This window comes from Brachyhypopomus gauderio, chromosome 16 (genome assembly GCF_052324685.1).
Source record: "Brachyhypopomus gauderio isolate BG-103 chromosome 16, BGAUD_0.2, whole genome shotgun sequence".
Lineage (NCBI taxonomy): Eukaryota > Metazoa > Chordata > Actinopteri > Gymnotiformes > Hypopomidae > Brachyhypopomus > Brachyhypopomus gauderio.
The window spans coordinates 17782475-17803888 of record NC_135226.1 but is presented as its reverse complement, the minus strand read 5'-3'; the positions used below and the strand labels follow the sequence as shown (position 1 = coordinate 17803888).

General features: G+C 47.1%; 2 protein-coding genes across 2 annotated transcripts in view; one reads left to right on the top strand and one right to left on the bottom strand.

The window, feature by feature from the left end:
• grm5b (glutamate receptor, metabotropic 5b) overlaps positions 1–4209 on the bottom strand; it is a 206611-nt gene extending 202402 nt beyond the window's left edge. The window contains exons 1-2 of the mRNA XM_076976177.1: positions 4072–4209; positions 1–325 (exon numbers count right to left, since the gene is read on the bottom strand). The exon at positions 1–325 is cut by the window's left edge and continues 873 nt beyond it. The gene's annotated coding sequence lies outside the window, so the exon portion shown is untranslated. The remainder of the gene's footprint in view (positions 326–4071) is intronic.
• A 9338-nt stretch (positions 4210–13547) lies between these two features.
• Positions 13548–21411, top strand: tyr (tyrosinase). The gene is given in 7 exon segments (XM_076976189.1): positions 13548–14049; positions 14051–14137; positions 14139–14537; positions 16882–17098; positions 18851–18998; positions 19515–19696; positions 19790–21411. Coding segments are annotated over 7 exon segments (1608 nt in total). The 5' UTR covers positions 13548–13710; the 3' UTR covers positions 20026–21411.
• Positions 21412–21414: the final 3 nt, after the last annotated feature.

The window sequence follows — 21414 nt, the reverse complement described above, 5'->3', positions numbered from 1 at the left end:
GGCGGAAGCTGTTTGTGGGCGTGGTGTAACGAGGGCGTGAGCGCGTGTGAGTGCGAGAGCCGCTTGGGTGTGTATTCCGCTCAGCGTTCTGGCTCCACGCTGCTCACACACATTCTGCTGAAGCTGCCTCCTCGGTGTGCGCTGCCGTGGATACGGTTGTTGTGGGAACACGCCGGTGAGGACGCCAGTGGAACCGAGAGTTCCAGGATGATGTAAGCCCACGCGTGCTGAAGTCTGTGTGTTGACCACCACTGGAACATGGGGTTGTTACTATAGAAACTTTGGGCTGAAGATGGTGCGTTGATGGTGCGATGAACTTCATAACCTTGAATTAAACATAAACAAACACACACAGATACAGATCAGAAGGGGAAACATATTCACTGATAATCAAACACATACCCTCAGATCAAGAAGAAATATGATACCCCACCACATGCATAAATACCACAAACCCCTGTGTGTGTGTGTATGGCTAGTGAACACACTACACTGACCCTGGGAAACTAATGCCAACTGCAAGCAACTGACTACCTCCATCACCTCACTGCCTACCCAGACATACTAAACAGTCGAACACTGGCGACCAACACACACCAACACAGCAGACGACCAACACACACCGATGCGCCTGTGCTGAAGGATTCCACGTCACACCTTCCCAAGTGCATCTTCTAGTCAGTACACTGAGGCACTGCCACTTATTCAGTTTATGCCTTATTATCTCGTTTTATGTCAAATTTAGACCAAGTGGAATCAGCCAATCAGAAAACTCCCTCGTGGCCGCTGATGCCAATTCAGCACGCACAGCACGTCGGCCGAGACTTCGCAGATGAAGATCTCATGATGTAGAATACACAGCACAGAGTACGTGTGATACAGGGTTACCAACAACACCCAACGGCCTAACACTGCCCAACGGGTGTGTGTGTGTGTGTGTGTGTGTGTGTGTGTGTTGTGATGAGAGAGTATAACATCACTGCTTCCTCAGTCAGACCAGCACCTGCTGAAATCCCCATTACAAAGACATTACAAAGTTTGATGTTTACAGATGTTTAAACTGAGGACAGATTTGGACAGATGTAAACCACCATCAGGTTTAGGCAGACACATACTGTATACGCAGAGAATATTCCACAAGCGATGCACAAGATATAACGGGAAAATTACTAAAATGCAAAACCAAATGGCAAAATACATTATTTTAGTTATTTGTCACAGATCTGGCAAAAATTCAATTTTATCTTCTATCTTTGGCTTCCAATCCTGGGAGAGTGGACGAGTCTTTTGATAATCATAATTAGCAGTTCGCACTCCGTTCAGATTAACACAGTATAATTTATAGCAGAATCCAGTCACATGAGGCACAGCATACATCAAACTCCAGTGAGCTATAGCAGTGTGATTATGGGCGTAAAGATGGGATGTGTACTGCAGTAAGTCATTCTGTGATACACACTGCTGTGTGTGTGTGTGTGTGTGTGTGTGTGTGTGTGTGTGTGTGTGTGTGTGTGTGTGTGTGTGTGTGTGTGTGTGTGTGTGTGTGTGTGTGTATGAGCAAGTATGTATTTGTACTGCAAGTCATAATGTAGGTCATAATAGTAGCATGACAATGCTTAAAACTAAAGACTACATGAAACAAGGTCTGAAGTACCCGATACACACGCACGCACACACACACACACACACACACACACACACACACACACACACACACACACACACACACATAATCAGACATGCAATTACATGCATATATACAGAAACAAAGGTTTGGCCATTTAATAACCTTTTCTGCTTCTTGAATGGCTTATTAACTTTCAAACAGCTTTGTGACAAAGCAAATTAATACACCACATCCACACTCCGTGCATTTAAAAGCCGTTTGGGTAAAACTGACTTCAAAGAAGGTGGGTTTAATCCTGAAAACGACCCTACTGTTTCACCTCTTCATCCGCCCTCAAAAGCTCCTTTTACAAGCTGCGATAACATGGAAAAGAGTTTTGTCCGATGACTTTTGAGGATGCCTTTAACCTCCGACCTCTGACCCCTCTGCAATGTCTGTACTCGGTGCCTCTGCAGACCTCACAGTGCACGGAGTAGCAGATCTTCTGGACGCTGGTCACTGTAGCAGAGACTACGAGGCGTCTCCACCTGTGCAACTGAGCACAGACCTTCATCACCTTCATCACCACCGTTTTCTCCTGCTTCTTCTGGCTCCGCCCCTCAGTACTCCCACACATAACTCACGTGTTTACGTCCCCTGTCCTGTAATGGCCAAACATCACTGCGAAGTGGCTGGAAACGTCCACGCACCTTACGCTCACGCCGACGCTCCACAAGACTCAACGGCCTTCTGTGAAGACTGACTGCATAACAGGTGACATATCAGTCTCAGCCCCCCAGGGACCTGCTGGGAGCGATCAATGCATCGTGTTCTTAACCAGAGGGTCAGAGGTTCAAGTCTCAGTCTACTACACTGGCAAGATGAGATCAGAGGTCAGACACCTGTGAGTTTGGCTTTTGCTGCTTTTCTGTTCTCTGGGCTTGTAAATAAGAACGTGTCCCTCAAGCTGTGATTCAGACATACAACACAGAGACGGTCCCCTATTGGGTTGGCAGGTATGGTTTTGCTGTGTGTTGTTTTAAAAGTACAGACACAGGTGCTGCACACACACAGGACCTCAGACTCATTTAGCCTAGAATCAGACTAAGATGATAAATCACCTAACATCTCTATTGATCTACGCTTCCCTACAGACGTTTATTCTGTCATTTCTCTGCCCGTTTATTTATCCCACCATATTCTGCTCTTTTCCCCCCTCTCTCTCTCTCTCTCTCTCTACCCATCTAACCTTACTGTTTTCACCCACCTCATCTGTGTCCCACCATTGCTCCTGTCTACAATGAACCCCAATACCCTCTCTCTGTCTCTCATTACAACCAATAGTACGTTGTCTGATATTCAATTGTTTTATTTAAAAATTCATTGCCCTGCCTCTTACCAAATGCAGCATTTTAGTAGGACAGTATTGATCAGACCGTATAAATTCTCCTTGTTTAACTGAAAGGCAATTCGCCACTCAGACGCCAAACCAGATTGGAAACGGCCGCGCGGCGCTCGTTAAGATATTTTATGTGGCCTCCATTAGGTGAATATCGCTGCGCTGCGCGCTTCCGCAAAACGAAAATGCCAAACTGTTACATTTTCAAATAAACGGTCGCAATGCGACCACGGCGGGGACGAGGGGGGGCATTAAAACACGCCGTTGTAATGGTGGCGATAAAGTAGAGTTAATGCTTACAAAACTGCGAATGACCCGCTCAAAGGTCAGTGTTGCAGAACAGGTTGGCAAAGAGCTACGCGCTGGTACCGCACGAGCCGAGCACAAAGAGGACACGCTGATGAAGTTCAGCCCTGAAGGTGCATCGTCTTAACCGGCACATGCATCCCCCGGTACACCCACATCAGCCCGTAAAGTGTCCCCCCCCGTTAACGGGAGAGCGAACGTGAAAGGCGATAGGCAAACGACCTTGCCATGTCAGCTGTCTAATGCAGTGCGCAGATGCCCGAAGTCGGAGCTTGATGCTGTGGCGGGAAACTGCATTGGAACCTGAGCGGGAACTGTCCGTGGTGCTGAATAAAAACCCAAAATCAGACTGCAAGCGCCACCGCTTCCTTCCCCGACACCGCAACGGGCAAACGCACGAGTTCGTTTCTTCAGACACCCCCCCAACACTCCCGACAGTCTACGATACATCCAGTACTCTTGAAACGCCTGATCTTTTGACTGGGCTCGATCGAGGATGGTTTGATTTTTCACATCTATTATTAACAAAATCCAACCGTTCGTTCGGACATCAGAGTTTATAGAGAAACATTGCTCAGCGTCACCGCGCATCTCGGATTATACTGTACTAAATCGTTAAAATATGGAGTACATGCAATAAAATCCTGATATCGTTCCGGTAATCCCTTAGCGAGCAATTGCATCTTAAACGTGGAATGCAAGAACGGGCTACGCTGATAAGTTCCGCGTGCTGCGACCTGCTCTTGATTCGCTTCCTTACCTGCAAACTCTCCTTATAATCCTCTAAGGTCACGTTTGGAGCCGGAGGCGCGTGCCGTTCACGGGTACGGGCTCGGTGGTTTTGGTCGGTAAACGGGGGGAGCTGCTACCGACAGCGCGGAGCCACACGCTGTTCTCGTCTTAATGTCACACACCAACACTGCCGATACGTGCTCGCACTCTCCCGCGCCAGTACCCGAGACCCCCCTCCCTCTCGCGCACCTCGCGCCTCGCTACCGAGCCGGCTGTCGCACTCGCAAGTGTCAAGCACACCGCGCGCTGCAGAACATATCATGATAATCCTGGATCTGCTCGGATGTCAAATGCTTGCAGGAGGTTTTTCTGTTTTTCATCTTAAAATGACCATCTATAGAATCCAAGATTTGTGTCCCCTATAATGAATATATAGGGCCTCTGAGTGTATGTGTGTGTGTGTGTGTCCTTGTTGACACGCGGGCGCTGATATTTTGGTCGCTTTTTACCTGTGATTTTGAATGAAAGTTGGTGACGGATTCCAATCGCTCACGCGCCCGTGTGTCTCGGGCTACAACCATAACAAAGTCTAACCCTTTCTGTCCGAGATCAGAAACAGTTCTGTCTATATTATAATTGCATTTTATTTTAGATATACGCTCAAGCGTACGTTTAAAACTTCTAAAGCAGGACGTAAGTAAAGAAAAGGCTACCATCTTGTGGACGCAGCCTGCATGTCGACGACACAAACGTGCCCACCGCCCGGTTTTGTAACCCGTCTTCACCGTAAGTGATTTTATGACGGCTCTCGCGGGACGGCAGTTGTGTGGCATTTCAATATTTCAATCTCGACCAAACAGGTCACTCAAACAGGGAATGTGTGAGTCACCATCAGTCGCTTTTCACTACGTTTTAAGAAATAAAATCACTAGAAATAAAATGACAATACATTGTAATAGCTACATTAAAATATATACAATAGCCTAGTTCTTGTAATTTTCTTGATAGCCTGCATAAATATGCAGTCAGTTCCACGTCTTGTGGATACCGGGTTCTCTACACTGCACCTGTATGTGTACACAAACAAGCACGCACGCACGCACGCACGCACGGACGGACAAGTTTCTGTTGAAAAATTCCCAAAATAACATCCATAGACAAGAAAGTGGACTCGGAAACATCGGGAGAAATATATATAAACATATTAATATAAATGTATAAATATAAATATTACCTCCGACGAATGCAGGGTCTATTTATATCTCTCTACTACAGTTTAAACTAGGCCACGAAAATCATAACATAGCATAACAAATCTTAACATAGCACCCTTTACCCCAGCTCCCAGCCTAAACACTGCTGCCCAAGTTCACCTGTCTGAGTAAAGGTAACGCTATAGGTGTAACTGTGCGTCAAACCACGTGCAAAATCAAGCACACATTTTAAAGCATCCGACTGCCTATCTTGTCAAGTGTTTTTGAATTCTACACGTATCTGTTAATAAATCCTGCCAGGCGACTATTAGAAAAGGACTGTCGTAATCCACTTTTTACCATGGCAACTGCAGGATTCTCCCTCGTGCTGAAATTTCTCACGCGCATTCTTTCGCACTCTCCCGCGCGTGGCGAGTCTTCGTCGCCTGTTTGGTCGCTCGTCACAGCCGAAGATATTATGTCACCAGGCAATTAATATCGTGTTTATCATTCTGGTTCGGCCTTGTTTGCCCTTTGCGCGCGTGGAACATTGATGCTCGATCAAACACCGTGGCTTTGTAGCCGAAGTGGTTTTAGGCTTTGCCTCAAGCCTCGACCGTGGCTAGGATTAATGTGCCCGCCAACTGTGCACTGGATTAAATACTCTCAAAACCACGAAACCTCTCAAATTGCTTTCAGTGATGAGATGCTTGCTGCTACGTTGTCTCTAAAAGCAATACTTTTTTTTGCACGCATGCTCACTTGTACTCACACTTTGATGCACATTGATACAACAATGTCCCCAAGCAGTTATACTCCAATCGGTTATTTACACTTCCGTCGCTTTCTCATCCATAAATGCACACACTTCCTCCTCGCTTTCTTTCAATGGAATACATTCTCAACTGATTCTACACACAAAATCTCTCTCTCTCTCGCTCTCTCTCTCTCTCTCACACACACACACACACACACACACACACACACACACACACACACACAAGCAAAGTTAAGCCAGTATGATCCATCCTAGAGACTCTTTCGTCACGCTGCGGAGAGCCCTGACAGAGCGCAGTTCACCGAGGCCTCGTTTAAATTAACTTTCCGACACGGGGGAAATTACTTTATCTTTATTACCGAGATTCGCATTAGCATTCAGCGACCCTGACCAGGCCAGACGCCGCTGCTCCGGGAGCCCTCTGAGGGAAAAGCTCTTCAAATTTCTGCCATTACCGTGGCTTAGCATCTACCACACTGCGTCAACCGGCTGGGCGCACCGTGCTGGAATAAAACGACGCCTAGCCCTAATAATCCAACATAGGCTACGCTTAGACATGAAAGTGACCTTCAAAGCACACCCCCAAGCAAAACAGACCAACGAAAAGGGCGGTGGAGCGGGCAACCTTTTGCTGTTAAGTCACGCTCCTGGAGACACGCCCTCCGGTTGAACTTTAGCTCCGCCCCTAAATAGCCCATTCCAAAAGAAGTATTTTGCAATTCCTCCCACTCAAATGCATTCAATTTACGGTCACGTGCATTTTTTTCTAACGTACAGATTTTATTCGAGCCAGAATGTAGAAAGCAAGCAATTAATCCATTAAGATATTGTTTACTCCGTCCATGATGGCGCCAGTATGTTTGTTGGCGTGCCGTCGGTTTTTACCTGTCCTGCCGCTGCCTGTTCTGTGTATGTCTATGTGCCTTCTTTTCCACCAATTTCTTACAGTACCGGCGACTCAATTTCAATATGACCGTGAAACTTTGCTTTCTATACGATCGGCTATGGACATATATGTCCACAAGACTGGACATATATGTTACCAACGTAATTTAAAAGTTACCAACGACCTCTTATATAATGCTGATTCTGGAGGTTCTTCAGTCTTGGTACTGCTGGACTTGAGCGCTGCATTTGATACTGTCAACCATGATTTACTCATTGAACGCCTGGAATACTGTGTTGGAATCAAGAGTGTGGCACTTAGTTGGTTTACCTCCTATATTAAAAACAGGACCTTTTCAGTGAGCATTGGCAAATACTTTTCTACCCTCTACCATGGTGACTTCTGGGGTTCCACAAGGATCAATTTTAGGCCCTGTTCTTTTTTCATTATATATGCTTCCCCTTGGTCAAATAATTCGTAAGCATGGAATCTCATTTCATTGTTATGCGGATGATTTACAACTGTACTTACCTTTGAAACCTGGGAATCATCACCCCCTAGATAGACTCAATGAGTGCATCACGGACATAAAAAACTGGATGACTCAAAGCTTTCTTCAATTGAATGACAGTAAAACAGAGGTTATTCTGTTTGGGCCTCCTTCAATAACTAACCATCTAAAGGAAAATCTAGGCCCTTTAAAACCCTATCTGAAAACTCAGGTTAAAAACCTTGGGGTCATCTTTGATTCAGAATTCAAATTTGAGAAGCAAATTAATGCAATAGTCAAGGGCTGCTTTTTCCAGCTAAGAACAATCTCCAAATTAAAGTCGTTTCTTAGTACTTCAGATCTTGAAAAGGTCATTCATGCTTTTACTACATCTAGATTGGATTACTGCAATGCACTGTATTTTGGTATTAATGGAGCAACTCTGTCACGCTTACAGTTAGTTCAGAATAGTGCAGCCAGATTATTAACTGGTACCAAAAAAAGAGAACACATCACCCCAATTTTGGCATCCCTGCATTGGCTCCCAGTGCATTACAGAATCCAGTTCAAAATAGCATTGATGGTTTTTAAAGCCTTAAATGGACTTGCACCAGCATATATTGTGGACATGCTCTGTATGTATGTGCCCTCAAGAGCTTTAAGGTCTTCGACCCAATCATTTCTAACAGTTCCAAGATCTCGTCTTAAACAAAAAGGGGATCGTGCCTTCACTGTTGCTGCACCAAGGCTTTGGAATGGACTTCCAACTGATGTCAGAAATGCACCGTCTGTGACGAGTTTTAAATCCAAACTTAAAACACACTTTTATTCTTTAGCATTTGGCAGCTAACAAACTGTGGATTAAGGATTGTGTAAATGTTAATGTTTGTTCTGTGTTTGCGGTGGGTGATTAGGGGTGGGAATGTCTTTTTTCTATTGTGCAGCACTTTGTTTTAAACGTGCTATATAAATAAAATTTTACTTACTTACTTACTTACTTACTGAATGGGCAGGTGAGAAACATATAGCCTAGAGCTGAACTAAATTGATTCTCATTGCCGAATCTCCATTTTCTGTGCATGTCTGGGCAGTACCAAAAAACACGTCAGCATATTAGAACTGCCTCGAGGCCTTGAGTGCTGGTTCTCCCCAGCTGAGGGAGAACACAGCCCTGAGTGCTGTTCTGTCTAAATGGCGTTTTATGAGCTGGTTTGTATTTTTCTGTGTCCCTGAGATGATTAAGAGGATGAGTGAAGCTTCCAGACGTGATCGTCCGGGTGGGCTGTAGGGTCAGGTTGCCATAGCAGCTCCGTTTGGCATCTATTTAAAAGATGTAATGATGAGATGAGTGGAGGGTGTAACTGAGCTCTCAAATACCACACACACACACACACACACACACACACACACACACACACACCTACATATCGCTGCACACATTCACAAAAACACAAAAACTCACATTACATCCAGAAAGGAACCCCAGAATAGCAACTCTCTCAAATGTCCCTCTGCAAAGAAGATGCACACAAACACACACTCACGCACACCCACACACATCCCCCCCCCACACACACACACACTCCCACACACATCCCCCCCCACACACACACACACACACACTCACACAGACACACACACACACACTCCCACACACGTTCCCCCCACCACACACGCTCACGCACACACACACTCCCACACACACTCACGCACACACACACACACACACACACACACACACACACAGCTGCGTACGTCTGAAAGGCTTGAGGAAACGCTTACTGACTTCCTCCCTTCACACACGCACACACACACTCCGCTCACTCAACAGTTACACACACCCACACACGCCGCACTGCACAGTCTCAGAACGCAAATATATCCTTCATACGGCTCACGCACACCGCTCTGACCTTCCCAAGTCGCAGTGCACACAGAGGAGAAGCAGACAGCGTGAGAGACTCTCTCCAGTGGAGCCGTGTACACCGCGGCCGTGGCTGCCTGTGACTGCCTGTGGCTGCCTGTGACTGCCTGTGACTGCCTGTGGCTGCCTGTAGCTGCCTGTGACTGCCTGTGGCTGCCTGTGACTGCCTGTGACTGCCTGTGGCTGCCTGTGACTGCCTGTGACTGCCTGTGGCTGCCTGTAGCTGCCTGTGACTGCCTGTGGCTGCCTGTGACTGCCTGTGGCTGCCTGTGACTGCCTGTGGCTGCCTGTAGCTGCCTGTGACTGCCTGTGGCTGCCTGTGGCTGCCTGTGACTGCCTGTGGCATGATTTAACATGTTAGACATCATGGAAACTCAGCCCAGTCCAACACAGGCCAGGATGTTTCTGCGCTACAACACATCTGATTTCAATAAACAGCTTCATCTCTTTGACGAGCAGGTGGGCAATAGCAGAATCAGGAGGATGGGGTGGGCATTGGTATAATTTGGTTGGCACAAGCAGAATCGGGTGGATATTAACAGAATCGGGCTGGCGTTAGCGGAATCAGGAGGTCCTGTGCGAAGATTGAGGTGATGCCACAGTGATCTACTGGAGTAAGATCTGATCAGTATATCTACATATGCATATTCATATCATAACTGGCCTATCCAGAGTTAGACACATCCTCATTTCATTTATACCAGTGACCATAACCCAGACTGTATTTGGTCAGGGAGCGTTTTTGTTTACTGCATTAGTCAGGCGATCTTTTCCCAGAGCAACATTTATTGTTATAGCAGTGCATGAGGTCCAGGAGAGACAAAGCCATGGGTGAGCTACAGGAAGCATGGATACTGCACACTGCTTGTTTCTCTAGGTGTGTGTTACAGCAGTGCCAAATGCCAAATGCTCATCAGATGAATTTCTAATTGCAGTCACAGTGATTCAGACTTTTTATTCTCTTATCACTTCTCACTGCTCACGTTAACGTAGTTTTTACAGCATCGGCGTGACGCTGAACAGTGTGGTCCTTGGTGCATGTGAATTACTCTTGGTCAGATTTCAGGAGTGTATCAGGTGGCTATTGGAAAATAGATTCTACACAAAAATAATATGGTTTTAAAGTTTTAACAGAAAGGAAAGTAGACAATAAAAAGTTTATAATTCTCCAGTTTTACATATGCACACACACACACACACACATACACATACATATATGATCAATTATTCAATTGGCATTTTATGACAACACATTGGGTAATGGGTTGCCATAGAAACAGGGGTGATATACATTTGTCTGTGAATGATACGCAGCTCTTGCTCAAGTAGAACAAATGGAACAAAAGAGGCTTTTGATATGAAGAGTGCTCCCCTCAAACTCTCTCCCTCCCTCACTCTCCCTCCCTCTCTCCCTCCTCTCCCTCCCTCTCTCCCTCCCTCACTCTCTCCCTCAAACTCCCTCCCTCCCTCACTCTCTCCCTCCCTCCCTCCCTCCCTCACTCTCCCTCCCTCCCTCTCTCCCTCCCTCACTCTCCCTCCCTCCCTCTCTCTCTCCCCCTCCCTCACTCTCCCTCCCTCTCTCTCTCTCTCCCTCCCTCTTTCTCTCCCCCTCCCCTCCCTCTCACTCTCCCTCCCTCCCTCCCTCTCTCTCTCTCCCTCAAACTCCCTCCTCCCTCTCTCTCTCTCCCTCCCTCACTCTCCCTCCCTCCCCTCTCTCTCCCCCTCCCTCACTCTCCCTCCCTCTGTCTCTCCCTCCCTCCCTCTCTCTCTCCCTCCCTCACTCTCCCTCCCTCTGTCTCTCCCTCCCTCCCTCTCTCTCTCCCTCCTCACTCTCCCTCCCTCTGTCTCTCTCTCGCTCTGTCTCTACTCCCATGATCACAATTACTCATTCTTGACTGAGATCAGTGTTGTCTTTCCCGTGCTGTGTCAGAGCCACTCCTCCAGGTCAGAGGTCACAGCTTCATTCGTCTCGTTCACCACGGAGATGACCTTGATGTTAACCTTCCATGTTGCCTCTGATGCCTTTGGCAGTTCCTGGTGTTCCTCGGCCATCTTACCTTCTTCATGTTTCCATCTCTTAGGACTGTATTTCCAGGGCTTGCATTCTTTGTCATTTCTACCACCTGCTAATCTACTGTTAGTTCATCATTACTTCTCTGTCTATGTAGACATGGAGGTGCTACAGGATCTCGGTATATGTATGTATATGTATTTACACCAGTCAAATCACAACATTAAAACCAGTGACAGGTGAAGTGAGTAATGTTTATCATCACTGTCAAGGACTGGGATATATTAAGCAGCAAGTGAACAGTCAGATCCAGAAGGTGACGTGATGGATACAGGACAAATGGCCGAGTGTTAAGGATCTAAGTGATGTCAACAAGGGCCAAACTGTGATGGCTTGAAGACTGTATCAGAGCTTCACAATGGCAGATCTTGAGGGGTGTTCCTGGTATCCTAAATATAAAGCAGTCCAAAGAAGGACAACTGGCAACAGGGTGTTGGACACCCACAGCTCAGCGATGAACATGTGGTGTGACTTACAGTAGTCTTACTGTAGTCAAATGTGTAGTCTTAATGTAGCCTTGTTGTAGTTTTACTGCAGAAGGCACCCAGCACTTTAAGAAGAAGAAGACGGAGGCAATAGGATCCTCTGGACAATGTTCTGATAGGAAACCTTCGATTCTGGCAATTCATGCGTATGCTAGTTTGACACGTAACGCTTACCTAAACATTGTTGCAGACCACACAGTGCCCTCTTGTGGCGGCGAAGAGGATAATGATTCCAACTTCCACGCACGCTGTGTGTGTGTGTGTGTGCGCGCGCGTGTGTGCGTGCGTGCGTGCGTGCGTGCGTGTGTGTGTGTGTGTGTGTGGTGTGTGTGTGTGTGTGTGTGTGTGTGTGTGTTCTCGCGGTTGGGCAGCGAGCCAAACCTGCTCACCGACGTCAATATTGGTTGTAATAAACACGGTGTGTTGCGTTTGGAGGTTCACAGACACATTTCACCTGCTCGGTTTGAATGAGCCACTCAACAGCGAATAGGCAACATATACATGTATGCTGTCAGTGCGACGCCTCGTCCGCAGCATTATGAAAGGGTCAAACTTGCTGATAGACCAAACAAACGCAACAGTTGTTAGAATCACGGATTTATGCGTTAGAATGATACCGGATCTGCTTGTCGTCTAATACTGTAAATGCTTCGTTTTAGTGGGCATGTTTAGCCAATGACTGGCCTATGTGTCTGAGTGAAAAAGAGAGAAATTGACCCGCGGTCAAAAATAATCCTGTGATGTTCATTCCAGGGCTGCGCGCTCCCGTATTTCCAGCAGGATAAGCCGGACCTCGTGCACCACTCCGGTAACATGTGACGCGCTTATGATCAACCCAAACTCTACACGTGCTATTTCTCTCTCTCTCTCTCTCTCTCTCTCTCTCTCTCTCTCTCTCTCTCTCTCTCTCTCTCTCTCTCTCTGTATGTGTCAGAAAGAGAAAGAGAAATTGACAGAATGGTGTTACTGATTTTTTCCTATTCAACATTTGGGTTTCCACTGAGATGTAGGGATTAGTCGGGCTTTTAGTGGAATAAAGTCCCTAAAACTCACCAAAGCCATGGTGCATTAGCCGCCTTTTATTATTGTCGGCTTTGCCGTGATAACGGGATCCTCTACAATCAGCGGTGGAACTAAATTGATGGTTCTATAAATTGTGCAAAGATTGCGCCTTCATAAAACAGAAACCCTAAATACACCATACGCTAAAATGATCCATCCAACGTTTAAATGACTAATATAATGTAATTGATTAAACGTGTTAACAAGAACGCGTTTGCTGGCTGGCCAGTCTAATTACTTGACTTTGTACAATCGCTTCATCCTAATTGCCAAGTATAAGTGATGGTAGTGATTTGGCCGTTTGCCTGTGTGCATGGGAATTGCTGCTAAATAACTGTTAAAACAGTTTAACGACAGACGGCCGCGTGGTATCCGATATTTCACTCGAGCATTCAACAAGCTTGAGCCTGGGGGGGCAAACGGGTCCCGAGACATACTGAGACTGAACTAGGATTGGACCATGTGGGTTTATCCCCAACATGTGATACAGAGAGAGAGAGAGAGAGAGAGAGAGAGAGAGAGAGAGAGAGAGAGTGTGTGTGTGTGTGTGTGTGTGTGTGTGTGTGTGTGTGTGTGTGTGTGTGTGTGTGTGTGTGTGTGTGTGTGCGTGTGTGTGTGTGTGTGCGTGCGCGCGCGCATGCATAAGGGATGTGTGTTAAGGAAGAGGTGGAAAGCACAAACTGCCTCTACTTTTTGACTGTGTTTTTTCCTTGCACCGTGCGTCTGATGCGTCTATAACCGTCCAGTCTCGAGCTGCTCTCGCGGCCTGTATGTAGTGATGAGGTCTCTGTGTCTTACCCTCTTCATCATCCAGTTAGCGCGCCTCTCGCGCCAGCAGTTCCCACGGGCCTGCGCGACTCCCGAGGCACTTCAGAACAAGCAGTGCTGCCCGGTTTGGCCAGGAGACGGTTCGGTGTGCGGTGCGCGGTCCGGTCGGGGCTTCTGCCAAGATGTCACAGTGTCCGACCTTCCCAACGGCCCGCAGTATCCACACAGCGACGTGGACGACAGAGAACGGTGGCCGCTGGTGTTCTACAACCGCACGTGCCGGTGCGCGGGCAACTTCATGGGTTATAATTGTGCCGAGTGCAAATTCGGTTACTTTGGGTTCAACTGTGGCGGAGCGTCGCGAATCGGTGCGTAAAAACATACTGCAGGTGTCTGTAGCGGACAGGCGGCGGTTTATCTCATATATAAACCTGGCCAAAAAACACAATCAGCTCCGATTTTGTGATAGCAACAGGTACGTATGCCCAGATGAATAACGGGACGAACCCCATGTTCGCGGACGTCACCGTGTACGACCTGTTCGTGTGGATGCACTACTACGTGTCTCGCGACGCACTGCTCGGCGGGCCCAACAACGTGTGGGAAGACGTGGACTTCGCGCACGAGGCGGCGGCCTTCCTGCCGTGGCACCGGGTGTTCCTGCTATTATGGGAGCACGAGATCCGAAAACTGACCGGGGACTTCAACTTCACCATCCCGTACTGGGACTGGCGGGACGCGCAGGGGTGCCAGGTGTGCACCGACGAGCTGATGGGCGCGCGCCACCCCCTCGAGCCCAGTCTCATCAGCCCGGGGTCGGTCTTCTCCTCCTGGAAGGTTTGTCACAGAACCGAGCTACTCTGTTTTCCTCTGGTCTTCACGACACGTTTGTCAATTTTTTTTGATTGGCACACTATTCAGTGAACAGAAAAAAATAATCGGAAAGATTCAAGCTTGGTAACGTCAAAAACTGAGTAACTGCAAGTGTAGTAACTTGCTTGAGAAGTTTTTCATTCGCTTGATCGAAATGTTCTAGTAGCTTAAGATCTAAATCAGTTCAGTATGTGAGTTTAACCTCGGGAATATGCCACAGGGAAGTTAACAGCAGTGTACAGTAGAGCAGCTCCTATCAACATTACATCTCTTAAAGCTTTCTGCCTTTACAGGAGCAAACGGGCCAAAGTGATTTCTGTAGTTCAACGATAGCATCTGGTTTGCTACCAAAGATATAGATATGTTTAATCCCTGGATGTTCTATGTCTAATACCCACTTTGTGAGTATTAGATCAATTACATAAATTACTGTAAAACTGCAATCATGATGGTTTAGAGACCCTCCCCACACACACACACACACACACACACACATGAGATGCCTGTGAAGACCACAACTAAGAAGTGAGAATGTTGAGCAAATTAGCCTCTTAATTTTAGACACACTTTGTTTGACTTGTTGATCAAACGCTTTAAACTGCAACATGCTTTTTAGGGCAGATAAAGCACACTTATAAAGCACACTTCCCTGCCTTATAGGTGCTAATCACTCCCGAACATACTGCTTCTAGGCTAGAACCAGGTGTTACTTAACACCATTGAATTGGGAGCGTGTTGGAGTGGGACTGACTGGTAACCCAGCTAACTCAAGAGCACCCATATAGTTGGCAGGTAGAAACCACACCCTGCCCCCCCCCCCCCCCATTCTCCTCAGCAGCTCTGACGTACACTCCATTGAGATCACCAAGTGAGAGTTTTTGAGCTGGGTGTCTGCCTTGTGACGCAAGTACTTGGATTGCCAGATCTGAGAGATTACAGCGCATAGGCCATGAAAGTTTCCCTCAAGCGGACTGTTCTCGCACACTCGCGTGTGACTGGGGTCACCGTGCAAGAGTATCACATGATGCGCAGAGTCTTATAGGCCTACAGACACGTACGTGCGAGTGCAGGCGTGTGTCGTTCACACACGCACACAAACACGGACAAGACCCCTCAGAGAACTAAGCAAAAGCCACTTCCTCTAACCTCTGATCTCAGACCAGTGACTCACAGAACACACACTGTCAAATCTAGACTACTCTGACTGTGGTTACACAGACACTGAACTGGAGTACATTTGTAGGATCCTTTGGGGTCCTTACCAGCTCCTGGTTGTGTGGTTTGGATTAGAGTGCTCACACTGCACAACTAGGAGCCGGTCTCTCTAGCTCAGACAGCTGTGATGCTCTCGGGGGGCCGGACAGTCTGTCATTCAGTTCTGCTTCCCTGCCCTGCGGAGACACACTATGGCTTGTTTATTTATATAAAACAAGATCAAAGTCTCTGTCACACTAGTGAGACCACAGTTGCTTGGCCACAATAATCTTGGATTTTATTTTCCTTCAGAATGGAAGCTTTTAATACCCTGAGAAACACATGACTGATACGCACACACACACACACACACACACACACACACACACACACACACACACACTCACAAGCCTGTTCTTATCTGTTCACTCGATCTACTCTCAATCTCTGTCCATGTTCTCGTCTTTCCCTGGGGTTCTCTCTCAGTTCCACTCCTTCTCATTCCTTTTCTCCATCTCTCTCACTCTCCCCCGCACTGCTCTTCTCCGCTGTTGCTGGGGAGGCTCCGGTGTGTGTGTGTGTGTGTGTGGTGTGTGTGTGTGTGTGTGTGTGTGTCTCCGGACAGAATAGCCGTTACTGTGTGGGCGTGTGCATGTCTGTGCGAATAAATGAGGGGGCGAAGCAGCAGCCAATTATCAAGCAGAAACTCATTCTCTCTTTCCCTCTCTCTCTCTTTCTCTCTCTCTCTCTTTCCCTCTCTCTCTCTTTCTCTGTCTTTGTCTCTCCCTGCCAATGGCTGCAGTTAAAGGGGGAAATGTACATTTTGACTGAGCACTTAAAGAGATCAGCTGTTCCCACATCTTGCTGTATGTGACCACAGATGAACAGTAGTTTGATTGTGATTGTGTGTCAAACCATGACTACTTTTGTGGTTAGATGTGTGTGTGTGTGTGTGTGTGTGTGTGTGTGTGTGTGTGTGTGTGTGTGTGTGTATCCAACCATAACCACTAGTGTTCTTAGGGGTGTGTGTGTGTGTGTGTGTGTGTGTGTGTGTGTGTGTGTGTGTGTGTGTGTGTGTGTGTGTGTGTGTGTTGACGTGCCCCCACCTGTGCAGGTGATCTGCACAAGGCCGCAGGACTACAACACACAAGAAGTGCTGTGCGACGGCAAGCCAGAGGGCCCACTGCTTCGTAACCCTGGCAACCAAGACCGAGGTCGTATGCGCCAGCTGCCCACCGCAGCGGAGGTGGAGTTCGTGGTGGGCCTGAGGGACTACGAGACGGGCTCCCTGGACCGCCACTCAAACATGAGCTTCCGGAACACTCTGGAGGGTAAATAACAACAGAGCAAACAGAGCAAAACGTCTCTCCTCCTCGTCTCTTCACCGGGACATTTGTGCCACGCAGCAACATACCTGCCTGTAATTAGGCTACAACACGCAGAGAGTCTTCTAGGGATCCGACTGGGCTTCGGAGGTGCTGCCACCAGCAGGCCTGTGTGTGTTACTGCGACACTTCTTAAATGAATATCCCTGCAATAACATCAAACCCACTGAGTTTGCACTTGGCAAAGTCTGTGTTAGTAAACTCACAGTAGATCTTGTTTGGTGTTTAAGGGAATTAACACGAGAATATAGAATATAGAATAGAGGCTTCATAAAAGGTGGACTGCTTTTGTAATAGGCGTAGCCTCATTAGATGAATTCTGCCTTGGAAGTTGGAAGCTCTGTATAACAAATACACATGTACTCAAACGTCAAATGTCTAACCCTGAATATCTGTTTTACAGTTTCTCCCAATTGTGTACATTTAAAAAAACTACCTTTCCTTTAAAAATATCTGCACACATTCCTCAGAACCTTACACACATTCTGAAATCCTTTGTGAGCAAAATGGAAAACAGACACAAACATTTTCCTCAATTAATAAATGTTCAGTTATAAAGAGCTATTGTTTATGACACTGCACCAGTAAATTGAAAATGAAGGTGTGACGGTATTACTGTCAGTGCTTTATACATGGAACATAATAGAGACCCGCAGAATAGAGACTCGCAAAACAGAGACCATCAGACAATTCAGGGCAGCAGAGAACAGACCATCAAAATCATGTCATTGTTTCTGGATGATTTCCTCAAATTCTAGACACTGAATTCATTATGAAACCTCAAACCGTCAGTGTAGACGCCCTTATCCAGAGCTGAACCCAGGACCTTAGTGCCAGAATACAAGGAGGTCACAGGCGATAAATTGTGTACACGTGTACATGAACACGCAAGTCAACATACAGCCGCAGCCGCTTCGAATGCTTGGACATCCATCAGGGGGGGTTTCGCTCCCTGGCTGCGTCCTGCAGGGGCGGACGCTGAGACCAGCTCAGTTAACCTCCATTAGAGGATTGCTACCATACACCTTCAAATAGCAGGAGGAGATACTCAGATGGGCTGTGTATAGAGTGGAGAACGTGGCGTGGAAGGTGTAAAGTGCTGGATGGTGGGTCAGAGGCACCGATCTTCATGTCTGAAGGATTTGGGTCGCAGAGCCATTACAGGAATTACACAAAATGGACTACACACAATGACGAATAGTGGTGGAGGGCATCTTCAACTAGTACAGCCCCAGTGTTCATCCAGAGGCCATTCTCCTACTCCTCTTGCTCCTCCCTTCCCTGGTATTTACTCCACCTCTATCCACAGTTGTTACCCCCCCCAGTAGTGAGAGCTGATACAGGCATGGGTGCGTCTTCAGCTTACTGACATGTGGGCTGATGGTTTGTAATGGAGACTGTTAGTGTTTGCACATTGTCTGTGTGATTTGTAAAAAGTGGTTGGAGGTTGTGAGTTTAGAGTTTACAGTAACACTCAGACACCACAGTTTTGGTGTGTTCAACCAGCCTTCGGCAACATTGTAAACAAATGAGAAAAAATTTACACCATTTTGAGACATAATGATAAATGATAAATAATGAAAGACATGGAAATACATGGTTAGGCTACACCGAGAAACTGTGGAAAGAAATTATTTTAGTTATAGTTACAGATAAATGTGTGTGTGTGTGTGTGTGTGTGTGTGTGTGTGTGTGTAGGTTTTGCTAGCCCACAGACAGGTATAGCAGTAACGGGTCAGAGTACGATGCACAACGCATTGCACATCTATATGAACGGCACCATGTCCTCAGTGCAGGGCTCCGCCAACGACCCCATCTTTCTGCTTCACCACGCATTTATTGACAGGTAAAACATACACACATACACACACACACGTACGTAATGCAAAAAGCATTCAGAGCCCTATAGATAAATAATGCACAAGCTACAGAATCTTGTATTATAGCACAAGATAGTGTAACGGTCCATCGTGTATTATATCACTAGACAGTGTAACGGTCCATCGTGTATTATAGCACTAGACAGTGTAACGGTCCATCGTGTATTATAGCACTAGACAGTGTAACGGTCCATCGTGTATTATAGCACTAGATAGTGTAACGGTCCATCGTGTATTATGGTCCATCGTGTATTATAGCACTAGATAGTGTAACGGTCCATCGTGTATTATAGCACTAGACAGTGTAACGGTCCATCGTGTATTATAGCACTAGACAGTGTAACGGTCCATCGTGTATTATAGCACTAGATAGTGTAACGGTCCATCGTGTATTATGGTCCATCGTGTATTATAGCACTAGATAGTGTAACGGTCCATCGTGTATTATAGCACTAGACAGTGTAACGGTCTGTCTTGAACAGCATATTCGAACAGTGGCTGCGGAGGCACCAGCCGCCCCGGACACACTACCCAGAGAGCAACGCCCCCATCGGACACAACGACGGTTACTACATGGTGCCCTTCATCCCACTGTACCGTAATGGAGACTACTTCCTCACCACTAAAGCACTGGGATACGAGTACTCCTACCTCCTCAACCCAAGTGAGCCTTAAACACACACACACACACACAGCATAGATCCCCATGAACAGACGATGTGGCCACGCCCTCACGCCCTCTGTGTCTGACCCACAGGCCAGCGGATCCTGCAGGAGTTCCTGGTTCCATATCTGGATCAGGCCCAGCAGATCTGGCCCTGGCTGCTGGGGGCCGGAGTTCTGGGAGCCCTGGTGGCCGCCGTCCTCGGCGTGACCCTGGCCAAGACGTGTGGGCGCAAGCTCAGGAGGGACAAACACTCGGCCTGCGGGGAGAGGCAGCCCCTGCTGAGCAGCAGTGAGGAGGCCAGCGGCTCGTACCAGACTACGCTGTGAACACACACCTGTACTCACACACACACACACACACACACACACACACACACACACACACACACACACACACACACACACACCTGTACTCACACACGCGCACACACACACACCTGTATTCACTCACACACACCTGTACTCACACACACACCTGTACTCACACACACACACACACACACCTTTACTCACTCACACCTGTACTCACTCACACACACACACACACACACACACACACACCTGTACTCACACACGCGCACCTGTACTCACACACGCGCACACACACACACCTGTATTCACTCACACACACCTGTACTCACACACACACACACACCTGTACTCACTCACACACACACACACACACACACACACCCCCCTGTACTCACTCACACACACACACCCCTGTACTCACTCACACACACACACACCCCTGTACTCACACACACATGCATGCACACATTTTCCACACACACACACACACCCATAAACAAACACACCTGAACGTTTGTTTGAGCTTGTGTGTGTCCACACACATACCATTTCACCAAAACACTCAAATACACTTACACACAATGCCACATCCTTACACACAAACATTAGACACAAAGGCTTACAGATAATAATTGACAACTATAAAACACACAATAATATACATTCTCACACACACAATCACTGTGCAGAAGTAGCACACTGATCATAATCACACTCACACAAACTACATAACTACACAAAAATACACACACACACACGTGTGCATCAAGGTTAGGCAAAACCTTAGGACACCACTCCTTCACTGCTGTTCATAAACTCATCAGCAGAGGGCAGCAGTGATATCTGTTTGAGACTTTACTATGGATGTCCACTGAACTACCCCAGCCTGTTTGACCAATAGCAGCAGAGCCCGCCCACCTAGAACACAGGCTGTGTTCGAAATAGACTACTACATACTGGATACTGCATACTGCACTCAGTATATACTGGATACTGCATACTGGTCCTCGTAGTAGTATGCAGTACAGTTTCCAGTATGCGACAAAAGCAAAGCACACTACGGGGTCACGTGATCGTAGCGTTGCATGATGGGATGCAGTACACCACGAAGATAGCTCTGGTCGTGTACTGGAATATTTTGCGGAAGTAGTAGGTCATCCGGGTATGTTTCGCGTACTGGAAATTTTCATTTTGGTCACATACTGCATACAGCATACTGATTTGGGGCTCGATCAGTATGCCAGTAGTATGTAGTAGACTATTTCGAACACAGCCACAGTCTCTGCACCTCATCTCAAACCTCTCAGCCAATGAGAGCCAAGACTGGTCTGTATTCCATTGTTTCATTGATGATCATGGTACTGTACATCGATCTAAAATGTATTGTGTTAATAAAAACAGGAG